This window comes from Nomascus leucogenys, chromosome 16 (genome assembly GCF_006542625.1).
Source record: "Nomascus leucogenys isolate Asia chromosome 16, Asia_NLE_v1, whole genome shotgun sequence".
In the NCBI taxonomy this organism is placed as follows: Eukaryota; Metazoa; Chordata; class Mammalia; order Primates; family Hylobatidae; genus Nomascus; species Nomascus leucogenys.
The window spans coordinates 46,875,093-46,891,656 of record NC_044396.1 but is presented as its reverse complement, the minus strand read 5'-3'; the positions used below and the strand labels follow the sequence as shown (position 1 = coordinate 46,891,656).

Genomic DNA, 16,564 nt, shown 5'->3' with positions numbered 1-16,564 from the left:
CCTTTTCCTAACTGGCTTTTTGCACCCTATGTACATCAGACACTACCTCCCCACTAGCTCATCTATAAAACCCCCTGCATTTCACTGCGGATTAGCAACCAATTTTTCCAGGACCCCTCTTGGTAGCAGAGCTATTCTCTTTCTTTTGCCTATTAAACTTCAGCTCTTAACCTCACTCTGTGTGTCTGCATTTTTTATCTCTGTGGCTGTGAGACGAACCTTAGGGGTCGCCCCAGACAAGGCCGCTTCAACATGATGCACTTTTTAACAACATATGTTGCATGAACCCCAAATACCTGAGACAGGTCTCAATTTAGGAAGTTTATTTTGCCAAAGTTAAGGATGCGCAAGTGTGACACAGCCTCAGGAGGTCCTGATGACATGAGCCCAAGGTGGTCGGGGCACAGCTTGGTTTTATACACTTCAGGGAGACATAAGACATCAATCAATATATGTAAGATGGACATTGGATCAATATGGAAAGGCAGGACAACTCGAAGTGTGGGAGAGGACATCCAGGGCACAGGTAGATAAGATACAAATAGTTGCATTCTTCTGAGTTTCTGATTAGCCTTTCCAAAGGAGGCAATCAGACAGGCCTTTATCTCAGTGAACAGAGATAACTGAATAGAATGAATGGGAGGCAGGTTTGTGCTAAGCAGTCCCCAGCTTGACTTTTCCCTTTAGCTTAGTGATTCTGGGGTCCCAAGATTTACTTTGCTTTCACAGTTGTGACAAGGTTTTCAGAAATACATTGTGGCAAAAAAGCAGCACCTGAACCTTTTTATTTGGGTAGAATAAAAACAGAAAGAGTAACAGGATATTCAGATAACACTGCTACAACCAGTTCCTTCTCTGTCGCTTTCAAAGGTGCACCAAGGGAAATTAAACCACAGGAAATATTATTATGTTAAAACAATCTATTCAGGCACTCAAAACTACAAATCAAAGAAAATTTGAAAAACCTTTCCAGTAAGTTTCAGTGAAAACATTCTTTATTAGTAAGCAGACATTTCAAACTTTTTGATTACATACATCATGCAAAATGACTGACCTCACAGATGGTTGTCTGTTCATTGTGACATCTTTTTTGAGATGATTATAAATTTAAGATGACTGCAGTAGTAAAAATAATTCATGAAAATGACTCTCAATGAAGCAAAACACTACATAGCACACGTGAAATACTGTTTATCCCTCCTGGATGTTTAATTCTCTCCTAATGTAAATCTCTATCTTGGAAGACTATTATATACAAAAATGGCAGTTGTTTTTGCGTGTGCATCTATAGGCACTCAACTGATAAAAACAAGAAAATTTCAAATACTTTTACAAGGATTGGTTACTTTTCCTGTTTTGTTAATCCAAAACAGGACAATGCCCTTTGATTTACAATGTTCAATTCTTTTAAGAAATCACTTTCTTCGGAAGATGATTTTGACCCATGAAAAAGTTGTTTTACCCCTGGTAATCTTTTTGAAATGGGGCTGGCTGTTATACATTACCCAAGTTGTTTTCAGTAAGTGAAAAGGTGTAGGGCTTATTTTGAGAATTCCTCTATATTACGGCACTGAGAAAACTTCTCTGCAGTGGTGGGCTCACCACTTTCATCCTGTGGTAGTTCTGGTAGCACTCCCAGTGTGAAAACCCTAGCACAGGTAAATTCACCTCTTTGAAATAAACAGTGACCTTGGAGAAAGGTGAATTCCAAATCTAGTAGGATATTCAAGTCATCTGGCAGAGAAGCAGGCATAAAAGACTTTTCTAGGTACCTGGGGTGCTGCTGTAACAAATCCCCAAAAGTGGAAAAGTGGCTCTGGAATTGGGCAGTAGGTAGAGGCTGGAAGAATTCTGAGGAGTATGCCAGAAAAGAAGCTAAATTGCCTTAAACAGACTGTTAGTAGAAATATGGAATGTTAATGCTAGGGCGGCCTTGAAGAAAGGAGCATAATAGAGAATACCCCGATTGCCATAGAATATCTAAATCATCATGAATAGACTGTTGGTAAAAAATGAGGAATATGTTATTGGAAAAGTGGAGGAAAGGAGTCCTTGTTACATAGTGGCAAAAAGCTAAGTGGAATTGTGTCCTGCAGTTTTGTGTAAAGCAGAACTTTTAAGTGATGATTTCAATATTTAGCTGAGGATATTTCCAAGCGAGCTGTGGAAGGTACAGCCTGCTGTCTTCTTGCTGATTACAGTAAAATGTGGAAGGAGGTAGATAAATTGAGAGAAGAACTGTTAAATATAAAGAAACCAGGACTTGATGATTTGGGAAATTCGTGGCCTATTCAAATGGCAAAAGCCACTAAAACTAAGATTCACTGTCAGGACAGCCTTCTCTAGAGAAACTGATGAAGATATGGCTGTATAACCTTTAGCTAATACTTCAGAAACATCAAAAGGTCTGAATATCAGGTCACACACAAGACTCTTTGAAGATATTAAGGGTGTGAATCATAAATCCTCTCAGCTATTTCAGAAAAAGCCAAAAACAGAGACAGGATTTTCCAGGAAAGATATGTGAGGAGCCTCCTATCTAAATGAGTGCATCCCCGTGACATATGTAAGAGACCCACAAGTTTCTTGACAACGTTATAGCAGCAGAAGCACCACCATTTTTAACAGAAAGCTTTAGAGAATATAAAAGAAGAAACAAACTGATAAACTGATAGCTGCAAGCTTGTGCTACCTTTTGTGAAAAAGTAAAGATGACTCTTGAGACAGTCAACAAGCTCAGAGAACAGCAGTGAGCTGAAGATTACTCCCAGGCCTTGAAACTTAAAGGAGGGTGCCTGGCTGGTTTTGTAAATTGATTGGTGCTAATGGCTCCTTTTTTCATCCCAATTTCTGCTTTTTGAACAGGAATGTGTATAACTATTATTGTCTGCCTGTCATGCCATCATACTTGGGAACAGATAACTTGTTTTCTAGGTTCACAAGTGCACAGATGGAATTATGTCCCAGAAATCACACACATCCTCTCCCAAACTTAATTTAGATGGCTTTAATGTGAGATTTGAGACTTTTGAGTTGGTGAGACTCAGATAAGATTTTGGATTTAGAGTTGATGCTGTAATTATGGGTTGTGACTTTTGAGCACCTATGAGTGACGCAAATTTACTTGCGATGAATCTGAATCTTTAACACAGGGGTGGAGCGGGGGGTGGGTGGGAACTGCAGTAGGCAAGAATAATGTTCCATGTAAAATGTTAATGTCCTAATCTCCAAACCTGTATGTAACCTTAGATGGTAAAAGAGATTTTGCAGATGTAATTAAGGTTACTATGGATTTCAAGACGGGGAGATAAGCCGAGATTATCCAGTGGGCCTAATTTAATCATGAGTCCTGCAGAGAACCTCTCCACGCTGGTGTCAGAGATATATGGTAACAGAAGGGTCATAGAGATGAAACAGCGCTGGTTTTTAAGATGGAAGAAGGAGGCCACAAGCCAAGGAATGAGGATGTCCTCTAGAAGGTGGAATGACAAGGAAATGATTCTCCTGTAGAGCCTCCTAAAGGAATGCAACCCTGCCAACAAATTGATCTTAGCACTGCGAAACTCCTAACCTATAGAATTGTGAAGACAATAAATTTGTGCTATTTTAAGCCACATTTTGTAACTTGTTATGGTGGCAATGGAAAACTAACCAGAAGTGATAACTAAGGATGAAATGGTGTCCGGGAAGAAGGAAAAGCTTCTGGCTTCAGCAGAAATGCAAACACTTATGCTGGTAATTCTTTAGATCTAGTCTGTCTGACAGAATTTACATTCCTGTATTTCTACACTAGTCTTGTTCTGGAGAAGACATTCTAGGTTGAGCACATAGAAGAGTATTTAGTGTATACAGTGAGTTTCCTAGAAAAATGTGTTGAATGAATAAATGAATGTGATCAATGCAAGCTCTGGGAGGAACTGTAATTACTTGATTTTAAAATGTTGTTGCCGTTTACCATATCTTCTTAAGAACTGCTGACCTTTAGGCCGGGTGTGGTGGCTAATGCCTGTAATCCCAGCACTTTGGGAGGCTGAGGTGGGTGGATCATCTGAGGTTGGGAGTTTGAGACCAGCCTGATCAACATGGAGAAATGCTGTCTCTACTAAAAATACAAAAATTAGCCAGGCGTGGTGGCACATGTCTGTAATCCCAGCTACTCGGGAGGCTGAGGCAGGAGAATCTTTTGAACCTGGGAGGCAGAGGTTGTGGTGAGCAGAAATTATGCCATTACACTCCAGCCTGGGCAACAAGAGCAAAACTCCGTATCAAAAAAAAAAAAAAAAAAAAAAAGAAATTGCTGACCTTTATGTGTTTCTGTTTAAGTTCACAACAGTCATAATTCTGTAAAATACAAGGCAAAACTGTAGTTTCTGATAGTAGTAATATATCTATATCAGTAAGTAAAAAGGATGTGTAAAATCTTAATAGGAGAAATTATTGTATGATCAATTTCAAAATCAAAGTAAGACACGTTTCAGTATATATTATAGACAAATTTTCAACTTATTTGATCAAAAGATTTCTTAATGGCTGTTGGTCAATGCTGCATCAAGAAACTTTAGTGCAAATTTTACCAAATGCATTTATCAAAAAGGGGTTTTGTTCATTTTTTTCTGCAAACAAATGTTACATTAACACTAAGCATGTAACAAACTGATTGGCCTAGAAATCCAAAAACTATCAACATAAGCCAGTCCTTCAACTAAAAACTCAAACATACTTATCTCAAGGTCTATTCCTAATCCGAATTTGTCTATATTCAGATTGGAAGACAGAATAACAATAAAACCAAAATTTATCTGTAAAAATAATAAAAATAATTTGGTTGTTTTTAATGCTGAAGTATTGTCCTTATTAATATGGCACATCATCTATTCCCACATGCTACTGCATGGACAGGAACAATATTATTTTAGTTGCTGGAGTAACACAGTGTTAAGAATATCTGCTTCTAGCAGTGTCAGGCTTTCATCTGTTAGCTCTTTATTCGGAAATGAAGTCACAAGAATAAAGTCAAGAGCTGCAAATTCAGGACGAGACTGTACAATAAAGTTCCGGACATCCAGGATCCTGAAGAAGAGAAAAATAATTTGTAATATAAAAAATCATTATTTTCATGTAAACTTAAAACTGAATCATAATAAAAATAACAAAATTTTAATCCTTAGATAAAGGTGTTGTAACTTTCTTTAATATATAGTATTTCAATTAAAGGATTTATCTTAGGCTTCAGTTAAAAGGTAAAATAACTTTAGTATGTACTTAACATTTACTTTTCCTGTAAAATGGCAACAATCTCCAGGTAAGTTATGCATAAAGTAAGTGTACTAACGTTGTTATTTTAAAAGTGCAGGTCCAGCTGGGCACGGTGGCTCACGCCTATAATTCCAGCACTTTGGGAGGCAGAGGTGGGCGGATCACTTCAAGACTAGCCTGGCTAACACGGTGAAAACCCTGTCTCTACTAAAACCAGAAAAAATTAGCTGGGCATGGTGGTGGCTGCCTGTAATTCCAGCTACTCAGGAGGTTGAGGTATGAGAATTGCTTGAATTTGGAAGTCGCGAGTTTGTAGTGGGCTGAGATCCCGCCACTGCACTCCAGCCTGGGAGACAGAGTAAGACTCTGTCTCCAAAAAAAAAAAAAAGTGCAGGTTGTACTTTTTTCGGAGTATAAAATATGTTAGCAGCATATGACCCAGAAAAAGGTAACTATGATTGGCCTGTGACAAGGTGAGTCTAAAACTATGAAATGTATTATCATAGGAATAATTTTAAAAAATTACTCTCACATAAACATAGTAATTCAACAAAATCATAAATACATCTGTTAGAGTCTTACTTCAATGGACAAATAAAATGTTGATGTACAAATCAATATTAAAGAAACATTTAAAACTATCTGAAGTTCTTGACAAAAGTTCAATTAAACTTGATTTACAATACACATTTATATTATGAAGTATTTGCTATACAGAAAATTAATCCCAATCAAAATTATCACAGATATTTAAATGGATAAAGTCCCCACAAGGTTTTACTATGTTAAATTAAATCTGATTCTGCTTCATATAGTTTTAATAAAAACGTAAAACTATAGTTCTTAATTTATTTTTGTGTGATATCTGAGATCACATTAGAATTTGGATAGTTTATAGAGACTGTTTGAATACCACGTATTTCATTTCTTATACACAGCTATTGTCCTTTTAAAAATGTTTCTTCTCTCAAAAACTTACTTCAAAAGTAAACCTAAAGAATATAATATTTTTCATTACTCAAGTCACATACAGTTTTACTTAGATAAGCAATCCAGTGTATGTAACAGTAAACAGGACACTGTTGGTAAAGAGGCTTACCTGTGTGTACTATTGAATCTTTGTATCAAACGACTCCCATCTGCTAACCTGATTTGAATTTTTGTTGTTGGCACTGAATCATCAATAAGAACAACTGCATTAAGTATTGATTTATCCTCCTCTTCTGGAGAGGAAGGGGTACTGACTATTTCAGGTGTAAGGCTAAAAAAGAAGAATTAAAGAATTAGAACACAAATCTGAATATGTAAAATATATGACAAACTGAAGACAGCAGATACACACTTAGAACATGGCTTCATCTGAGTCTCCTATAGTTCTTTCAACCTCTTTCATTATATTAAAGTTATTTTGGATCCTATGATTCTTATTTGGTTTATCTAATCTCTCTTAAAAGCCTAACTTTGGCCAGGCGCGGTGGCTCACGCCTGTAATCCCAGCACTTTGGGAGGCCGAGGTGGGTGGATCACGAGGTCAGGAGATCGAGACCACGGTGAAACCCCGTCTCTACTAAAAAAAAAAAAACAAAAAATTAGCTGGGCGCAGTGGCGGGTGCCTGTAGTCCCAGCTACTCGGGAGGCTGAGGCAGGAGAATGGCGTGAACCCGGGAGGCAGAGCTTGCAGTGAGCCGAAATCGCACCACTGCACTCCAGCCTGGGCAACAGCGAGACTCCGTCTCAAAAAAAAAAAGGCCTAACTTTGCATCCTTTCCTCATTTAACTGTCTGCAACTTCATCACTGTTTAGCAAACCAGTTTTATTTAGAAATATGAGCAACTCTGAGTTAGTGTCAAAGAATCACTAAGAGCACAGGCAGACATGGTTTCACATCCCAGCTATGTCAATTGTGTAAAGTTGAGTAAGTACATCAATCATTTTGAATCCCAGTTCTATCATTTATAAAGTGAGGGAATAATACTATGTTATGAAGGTATATTATACCAGTAAGTCCTTAATATTGTGTCTAGAACACAGTGTTCCAACGGGTGCCAGCTATTGTGTACATATTATCAGCACTAAATTCATTTAATTTAAACTTGGTTAATATTACTTAAAAATATCTGATTCAAGCACTGCTTTGCAAAAGAGAAATAACTTCTAAGTACTAGTGAGGAATAAAATGTTATTACATGACAATAAATTCATAATGAAGCTTGATAGAACATCTTACCATTTGAAATTGGTTACTAGTGACCCCTAGCATTGCTGTCTTAGCCCCTTCTAACACTAGCAGGATGATCAGCCAGTATATGCCAAAAGTGAATGCCAAAAATAGAGGAGTGCTCTTTTGGTTAAATAATTAAAATAAATTTAGCTCAATTTTCTCAGTCATCTCAAGGAATTTTTGATAGCCTTGAAGTTTTTTCTCTTGAACACTGAGATTTAGATGGTTTCCTATAGATTATTTTCTTCTGGAAGAAAGACACACATGTATCTACATATTACTAGTATAAAAGTTCTATGAGCATCTGGGCTTTAGTCCAATCTAAATCATCATGACTCTTACTCCCATTCAAAAAGTTTCTCTCTCAGAGTACACAGTAAAGTGATAAAATTACCTGGTACTAACTGCTGACACTTTCTCTTTCTTTAGCCATTTCCTGACGCTAATTTTAGAACTGATTTGAGGATACATAAAAATATACGTAAGGTTAAAATTATGACTTAAAATAAATGATCAGATATTAAGGAATTTCTTTTCAATTTGGAATTGAGGGCCTAAGTAATTGCACTGCCAATCTGGTTTACTGTGCCAACAGTCCAGCGTTTCTTATACAAGGGAGGGGGATGAAAATCCAAGAGAAAAGACATGAGACACTGAATGCAAAGGTCCTCTTTACCTCTGCCTCACTGATAACCAGGTATACACATTATCACCGTCACTACCACCATTACCACCTCTGCCACATGCATTATTTCATTTACATCAGCCTGGGAAGCAGTGTTAACAGCATGGTTCCCAGAGCTGGATTACCTGGTTTCAATCCCAACTCTGCACTTACTCTGTGACACCAGGCAAGTCACTTACCCTTATTGTGCCTGAGAGACAACAGCAGCAGTGTTGTAAAGATTAAATTAATTAGGACACATAAGCACTTCAAATGGTGCTTTTATATAGTTGGTACTACTAAAAGTTGGCTATTAGCATTATAATTATCCTAACAACAACTCTGGAAAAAAAAAAGTTACCCCCAATATTCCTATTGGTAAGTGAGAGAGCTGAGGTTTATCTTGGGCTCTTTCCACACACCAAGTTGCCTCCCTGTTATTTTTGTAATCTACTGCTTTCTGTTTAAGGCAGATTCTGACCAGGTATGCTTTTTCTCAAAACAGAAAATACAGGATGGGGAAGCTAGGTAAGAAAATGTGTGTATGTGACAATGAAACTATTGTATATGGAATAGTAACATTTGAGAACTGGAATGGATGGACTTTCAACATAATTTAGGCCAACCATATCATTTTATCTAAAAGAAACCGAGTCACAGAGAGACTAAAAGACATGCTCAGAACCACACAGATAGATAGCTGGACAAGCTGGTAGTGTGGTATTAAAAAACCAGTCTAAAAAGTCATGTTAATTAATTTACTTTATTTATTTATTTTTCTGGGATGCAGTGTTGCTCTGTTGCCCAGGCTGGAGTGCAGTGGTGTAATCTCAGCTCACTGCAACCTCTGCCTCCTGAGTTCGAGTGATTCTCCTGCCTCAGCCTCCCAAGTAGCTGGGATTACAGGTGCCTGTTACCACATGCGGCTATTTTTTTTTTTTTTTGTATTTTTTGTATTTTTAGTAGAGATGGGGTTTTGCCATGTTGGCCAGGCTGGTCTTTAATTCCTGATCTCACGTCATCTGCCTGCCTCGGCCTCCCAAAATGCTGGGATTACAGGTATGAGCCACTGTGCCCAGGCAAGTTATGTTAATTCTAATATTTAGCTGTCAAAATCACATCTGTTTGCTATTTAAAACTTTCTCCGTATCATTCAATTGTTCAAGCCATAGTAAAACTTTTACATTAAAAAGAAAATTTTTTAAGAAAGAAAAGAGAAATTAATTGGTACAACAAGGTTTGTAGGCAAATGGCAGGAAAGGATGTAGGTTGTAATTCCCTCAGACAGGAGGAGAAACACCCTCTTCTTCAAACTTATGGAGGGAGAAGAGGATGGAAATGACCAGCTTGAAGGCTGGTGGGAAACATAATAAGAATGTGAATTCCCATCAGGTTCTATTTTCTCAATGAAGCTGGAAGCAAAGAAATTTGCTGAGAGTGAGGGGCAGGGGTCGAGGAGGGGGTTTAGGAAAGCAGCTCAGGCCTCTGAGACTGGCAAGGCACAGCACTGCCTGCTCAGCACAGCTGAGACTGTCCCCAGAAGTACTGAGTCGCAAGGGGCTGACAACCCAGTCAGGCTTCAGTCAGGCCACAGCTGTTGAAGAGCTGAGATAAGGTAAGGCTTTGAAGTTTTAAAGAGAGCCCTCAGGGTCTAGGGCCCCAGATGAAGTCAAATCTCAGGTGAGTGAGAGTGGCAAGCACAATCTTTTGAAGAGAACAGTAGGACAAACAGGCAGTGACTGTTTCTTCTGCAGAAAGATCAGCTTCAAATCATGATTTTTAATCATTACACACGCCAGCTCAAAAGCCTGCCAAGAATGCCTATTCGCTAGTCCTCCCTATTAAAAATGACTCCGTGATTTTGTAGGTCTTTTACTTGTTAGGCACTACTCTAGCTCAACAAGCTAATTTTTATTCAATAATACAGTTTGTTCTACCATTGCAAATTTGCAGTTTTATATCTGTGGTTTGCTTTCTTCTATTATGTGAGGGTACTATGTAACATTTTTACGGCATTTTGGTTTGCACCATAATTGTATATCACATGAAAAGATTCAGTTCCCATCTGTGTAACATTCTGTGTGTAATCAGACTGCCATCTATGGAAGACAATAGATTATTTTCATTTGTTTTACTTGCTTCTTTTTATTTCCTGCTCAGTAAATAATTGTCTTGAACTCTTGAGAACCAAGCCATTTTAGAAAGTTACTTTCTAAATGAAGGTTAACTATTAAGCTTTTAATATATTTCTTAATGTAAATCTTTAATATAAAATGTTCTATGTAATTCTTCACTTTAGAATATATGATATTTGCTTATTCAACATTTGGGTTTGTGTACACATAGGCTCACATCTTCATGCTATCTCCTTCTATTAGAAGCTGAAAATTCTAAAGACTCCATCTCTCAGACTCTTGCAGCTAGGATTTCATGATTCTACCCTTCCACCAAGCAAACAAACATACACTTGTTTGGCGGAAGTAAGCACTGCAAAGTGGAAACTCTGTAGCTCTTCTGGTTACTAAGGTGGTGGAGGCATTTATTTCTTCTATGATGGAATGTTCTAGTATCTAGTCCCTAGTTTCATGGGCACCGAGCACCTGACTGGGGGACATAGTTGTTTTCTCTGGAACACTCTTCTACTGTGTTTGTTTCTCCTGGCTAAGGAAAGCTTGGTTTGCTGGTCTCTTCCAGATATTCTATAAACTACACAAGATCCTGTAAGAAACCTATTACTACCGGCAAGTAGATTCTGTTTTCTATAATCAAAATCTTGATCAATATGGCTAGTAAATTAACATGGCATTATTACCACTGATCTGTCACTTTCTTCCATCAGTTTCTCCTTTCTTTTCTGTTATTTTCTCTATTTGCCTTATAAGGAAAATGACTGGCCTCTGTGAGATACTATCATCAGATAATATCATTATTTTCATGAGTTTAATAATCACTGGCTCTCCTCAGCTGCCTTCCCTTTATGCTACCTTCTTCAATTCCAAGTCTAGATTTACTGTAGGTCTACCAACAAGGATGTGCAGTCTAACATTAATTCTTGGTCATACATTTAAATAATAGAGAAGGAATATGTATATAGCAAAGAGATGACTAGGCATTTTATCTGCATTCTAATTAAAAATCGTAATCTCAATAAATATTAAGTAAAAATGGGAAGTGCTAGAAAATTAATATATATGTTGATCACAACAAGAGGAGTAAAAACATAATATTATACAATTCGAGAGAAGCCTGGCCAGGCATAGTGGCTCATGCCTGTAACCCAGGCACTTTGGCAGGCCAAGGCAGAAAAACAGCTTGAGGCCAGGAATTCAAGACCAGCCTGGGCAACACAGTAAGACACGTATCTCTACAAAACCTAAAAATGAAAAAAAATTAGCTGGGCTCGGCAGTGCCTGTAGTCCCAGTCAGGAGAGTGGGGTAGGAAGCTTGCTTGAGCCCAGGAGGTCAAGGCTGCAGTGAACTATGACTGCACCACTGTACTCCAGTCTGGGCAACAGAGCAAGACCCCATCTCAAAAAAAAAAAAAAAAAAAAGAAAGAAAGAGAAGCCTGACATGTGTTGGCAGGAAAGAGAGATGAGGGAGAAAATTTCCAAGTAAACCTGTGACTTAAAATTGAAGAGTTTGTGTCCTAAGAAAAACAGGTCAACATAAATTCCTGTATTTCCTTTATGTCCCCAGCGCCAGTCTCTATCAGGAGAATACAGAAAGGGAGACTAGAGATAGCAAAGCATAAAGAAGCAATATTGAATTCTTTCCTATCTTGAAAAATAAGGGGAGAATAGACAACCAGTGTACACCAGGCAACTGAAGGGGCTTGGAAGAGAAGGAATCACATGAAGAGAAGCAAAGGATGCACCAAAGAATACACTGGAAACATCACCAATGCGGCAATTTCATATCACCTGCAACAATATGTGGACGAGTAGAGGGTAACTTTTACCAACATATTTTACAATTTCTAAGATTACATTAAGCCATGGCTATTATAAAGGAAACCACTCATACATTCTGCCATGTGCATTGGTTTTTAAATTGTGCTCTTCAAAGTCCTAAGGTTCTTTGGAAATGTCTCAGACACAATGCCTTCTTTCACCGACAATCAGAGGAGCTCAGGTTTTACATATTGCGCTTCCATTACGTGAAAAAAGGGTTTGGCTGTTTAAAAACTATTGAAAATCACAAAGCTAAGCACATTGCTCCTGCTGCAAGAGCTTGGTCATTACTGATGGCAGACATGCATGCTTAAGTTGTGATGTAAGGTATCCATTATTTTATCTCATCGACGACCCTTTACAATTCTCTCCTTTGAAACCAGGTAATCTGAAAGAGGCATATAATATAGTGGTGAAAAGCACAAACTCTGGAGTCAGAGTGCCCGGGTTTGAATCCCACATGCTAGTCATTTCTTAGCTCAATCATCTTGGGCAAACTACTGCATCTGCAAAATGAAGTAATAACAGTATCTACATCAAAGAGCTGTTGTAAAGATTAAGTGAGATAACACATGTATAGGGCTTAGAGGGCCAGGAACATGGTAACTGCAATCTAAGTATTAATATAAATTACAGTATTATTATCACAATTAATATCATAATGATATAGCGGTATAATAATATAATACTATTAACAGATTTAGATATCTAATGTGCATGGTTCATATTTTTGTTTTTTACTTCATAGGTCATTTTGCTTTTCTTATTCTCAAAGAAAAATTCATGTTCAACAAAGGTATTTTTCTCATTTTAGGATTTTTACCTTCCAAGTTTTTGCCCTTCTCCACTAAAAGCCTTGAACCTCAGTCTAGGTTTTATGTATTCTTGATCCTGATGATCCTCCATATCCAAATTCACTTGGCCACCATGAACAAGGCGCTGAAGCTCCAGGGGAATCTCTCTTTTAAAAAGGGGGAAAAAGTTATCATTAAGTTTTTCAAGAATTAAACTACACTGTTGAGATTACTGTAATTATTTCATGAGCTACACTGGAAAACATAATTTTTGGCTTAAATTATAACACAAAAATTTCCATGATGACTGATTAGTCCTTGTAGATCTTTTTTAAAGTCACTCACATTACTCCTTACTGGTTCTCAACACAGGGATGCTTTGGTTGTCACAATTATCTTGGAGAGCTTCTGGCATTTAGAAAGTTAAATTTTAAGACAGCAATTTATATGTAAACCAGCACTAGAAAATTCCTATGAGGATAAAAAGGTAATGTGGGTATTTATTAATAAACTCCTTGGAGAAAGTTCTGAAAATTGATATGGGTGTTTTTGCTTGTTGGGTGTTAGTCCATTTGCATTGCTATAAGGAAATATCCGAGGCTGGGTAATTTATAAAGCAAAGAGGTTTACTTTGGCTCATGGTTCTGCAGGCTGTAAAAGCAACATGGCACCAGAATCTGCTTCTGGTGAGACCTCGGGAAACTTACAATCACAGTGGAAGGCAAAAGGGGACCCAGCATATCACATGGCAAGAGCAGAAGCAAGAGGGAGACGGGAGGTTCCAGGCTATTAAACAACCAGCTCTTGAGTGAACTACCGGGGTGAGAACTCATTACCATGGGGATGGCACCAAGCCATTCATGAGGGATCTGCCTCCATGATCCAAAACCTCCCACCAGCCCCAACTCAGTAATGGAGGTCACACTTCAACATGAGATTTGGAGGGGACAAAACATCCAAACCATATCATTCCACCACTGGCCCCCCAAATCTTATGTCCTTCTCACATCACAAAATACAATCATCCCTTCTCAATAGTCCCCCAAAGTCTTAACTCGTTCCAGCATTAACTCAAAAGTCCAAAATCTCATCTGAGATTCAAGCCACGTTCTTTCTACCTATAATCCTGTAAGATAAAAAATAAACTATTTACTTCTAAGATAGAATGGTGATATAGGCATTGGGTAAACATTCCCATTCCAAAAGAGAGATCTGCCAAAACAAAGAGGCAACAGGCCCCACACAAGTCTGAAACCCGGCAGGGCAGACATTAAATCTTAAAGCTCCAAAATAATCCTTGATTCCATGTCTCATATACAGGGCATATTGGTGCAAGACGTGGGCTTCTAAGGCTTTGGGTAGCTCTGGCCCTGTGGCTTCTCTCATGGGTTGGAGGTGAGTACCTGTGGCTTTTCCAGGCTCAGGTTGCTGCTGGCTCCACCATTCTTGGGTCTGGAGAGTGGCACCTCCCTTTCAACAGCTCCACTAGGCAGTGCACCAGCTGGGACTCTGTCTGGGGGCTCCAACCTCACATTTCCCTTTGGCATGGCCCTCTGAAATCTAGGTGCAGCCTCCCATGCCTCTTTCACTTGTGCATTCTGTGGGCTTGCAGGCTTAACACCATGTAGAAGCCACCAAGGCTTACAGTAGTGGCTTGTGCCCTTCAGAGCGAGTGGAGGCCCAAGCTATACCTGGGGCTTTTTGAGCTGTGGCTGGAGCTGCAGCAGCTGGAATGCTGGGAACAGTGTTCAGAGGCTGCACAGGGCAGCTGGGCCCCGGGTTTGGCCTCCAAAACCACACTTTTCTCCTAGGACTCTGGGCCTGTGATAGGGATTGGGGGGGCTGTCTTAAAGGTCTCTGAAATGCCTTCAAGGCTTTCTTCCCATTATCTTGATTAGTAGCACTAGGCTAGGCTCTCTTCTATTCATGCAAATCTGTCTATCAAGTGGTTGCTCCACAGCCTGCTTGTATTCTTCTCCTGAAAACACTTTCTCCTTCTCTACTACATAGCCAAGATGAGAATTTTCCAAACTTCAACTGGCTCTGCTTCTCTTTTAAATACGAGTTCCAACTTTAAATCATTTATTTGCTCCTATGTCTGACCACAGGTTGTTAGAAGTTGCCACAAAGCCTCTTGAATGTTCTGCTGCTTAGAAATTTCTTCCACCAGGGCCGGGTGTGGTGGCTCACGCCTGTAATCCCAGCACTTTGGGAGGCCAAGACAGGTGGATCACAAGGTCAGGGGTTCACGATCAGCCTGGCCAAGATGGTGAAACCCATCTCTACTAAATACAAAAATTAGCCGGGCATGGTGGCGAGCACCTGTAATTCTAGCTACTTGGGAGGCTGAGGCAGGAGAATTGCTTGAACCTGGGAGGTGGAGGTTGCAGTGAGCCTAGATTGCGCCACTGCACTCCAGCCTGGGTGACAGAGCATGACGCATCTCAAAAAAAAAAAAAAGAAAAAAAAAAGAAATTTCTTCCACCAGGTACCCTAGATCATCACTCTTTAGTTCAACCTTCCACAAAGCCTTAGGGTATGGACACAATGCAGACAAGTCCTTTGCTAGGGTGTAACAAGGCTGACCTTTACTCCAGTTCCCAATAACTTCCTCATTTCTATCTGAGAACTCATCAGCCTGGACTTCACTGTCCATATTTCTATCAGTACTTTGGTCACAACCACTTGAGAAGTCTCTAAGAAGTACCAAATTTTCCTTTGTCTTCCTGTCTTCTTCAAGGACATCCAAAGTCTTCCAACCACTGCCTATTACCCAGTTCCAAAGATGCTTCCACATCTTCATGTATCTTTAGAGCAATGCCCTACTCCTTGGTACCAATTTTCTGTATTAGTCTGTTTGTACTGCTATAAAGGAATACTTGAGGCTGCGTAATTTATATAGCAAAAAGGTTTATTTCGGCTCATGGTTCTGCAGGCTGTACAAGTAGCATGGTACCAGATTCTATTTCTGGTGAAGCCTCAGGGAATTTACAATCACAGTAGAAGGCAAAGGGGGACCTGGTGTATGACACAGCAAGAGTGGAAGCAAGAGAGATGGGGAGGTTCCAGGCTCTTTTAAACAATCAGCGCTCACTTGAACTGCCAGAACAAGAACTCATTCATTACCATGGGGATGGCACCAAGCCATTTGTGAGGGATCCACCCCATGATCCAAACACCTCCCACAGGCCCACCCCTAACAGTGGAGGTCACATTTCAACATGAGATTTGAGGAGGGCAAAACATCTAAACCACCTAAACATCATGGCGTGATTTGTGAGCACTGCTGTCATTCAGTGTCGAGGTAGGGGATGTCAGATACACTCCAACAGGAGATTTGTCTTACATGATAAAGACTCGTCTTGGGTTCCAAAGAATCATCACTTGCTCTTCAGGGAGTCATATGGATAATACTGTCTGATCCTAAAACCTAACTCTGTCTCATATACAAGCAAAACGCATTTTTTAGGCTATTGTATTAATATACTTTGAAATCTCCAGGAATGTAAAGTGAGGGAAGACTGTACTTTGTTTTGTTTGGAATTTTACCAAGTCCTTGAATGCAATGCTACTTGTAATTAACCTGACAACCTCATATACTTCATTTTTCTGTTTTTATACCTGTCACATTTACATGGAAAGTGCTAGACTGCACAGAGGTACAAACTAACTACTTCT

At 39.1% G+C, this 16,564-nt stretch overlaps 1 protein-coding gene across 3 annotated transcripts in view; it reads right to left on the bottom strand.

The window, feature by feature from the left end:
• Window positions 1–973: 973 nt before the first annotated feature.
• Window positions 974–16,564, bottom strand: part of UBXN2B (UBX domain protein 2B) — a 38,893-nt gene continuing 23,302 nt past the window's right edge. For 2 of the 3 annotated variants that reach the window (XM_030795077.1, XM_030795079.1), the window contains 4 exons: window positions 12,916–13,053; window positions 7,872–7,931; window positions 6,356–6,517; window positions 974–5,070 (listed from right to left, as the gene is read on the bottom strand). In XM_030795077.1, the coding sequence (XP_030650937.1) occupies window positions 4,908–5,070; window positions 6,356–6,517; window positions 7,872–7,931; window positions 12,916–13,053 (523 nt within the window). In that variant the 3' untranslated portion in view covers window positions 974–4,907. The remainder of the gene's footprint in view (window positions 5,071–6,355; window positions 6,518–7,871; window positions 7,932–12,915; window positions 13,054–16,564) is intronic. The other variant, XM_003256009.4, reaches the window with a different exon arrangement.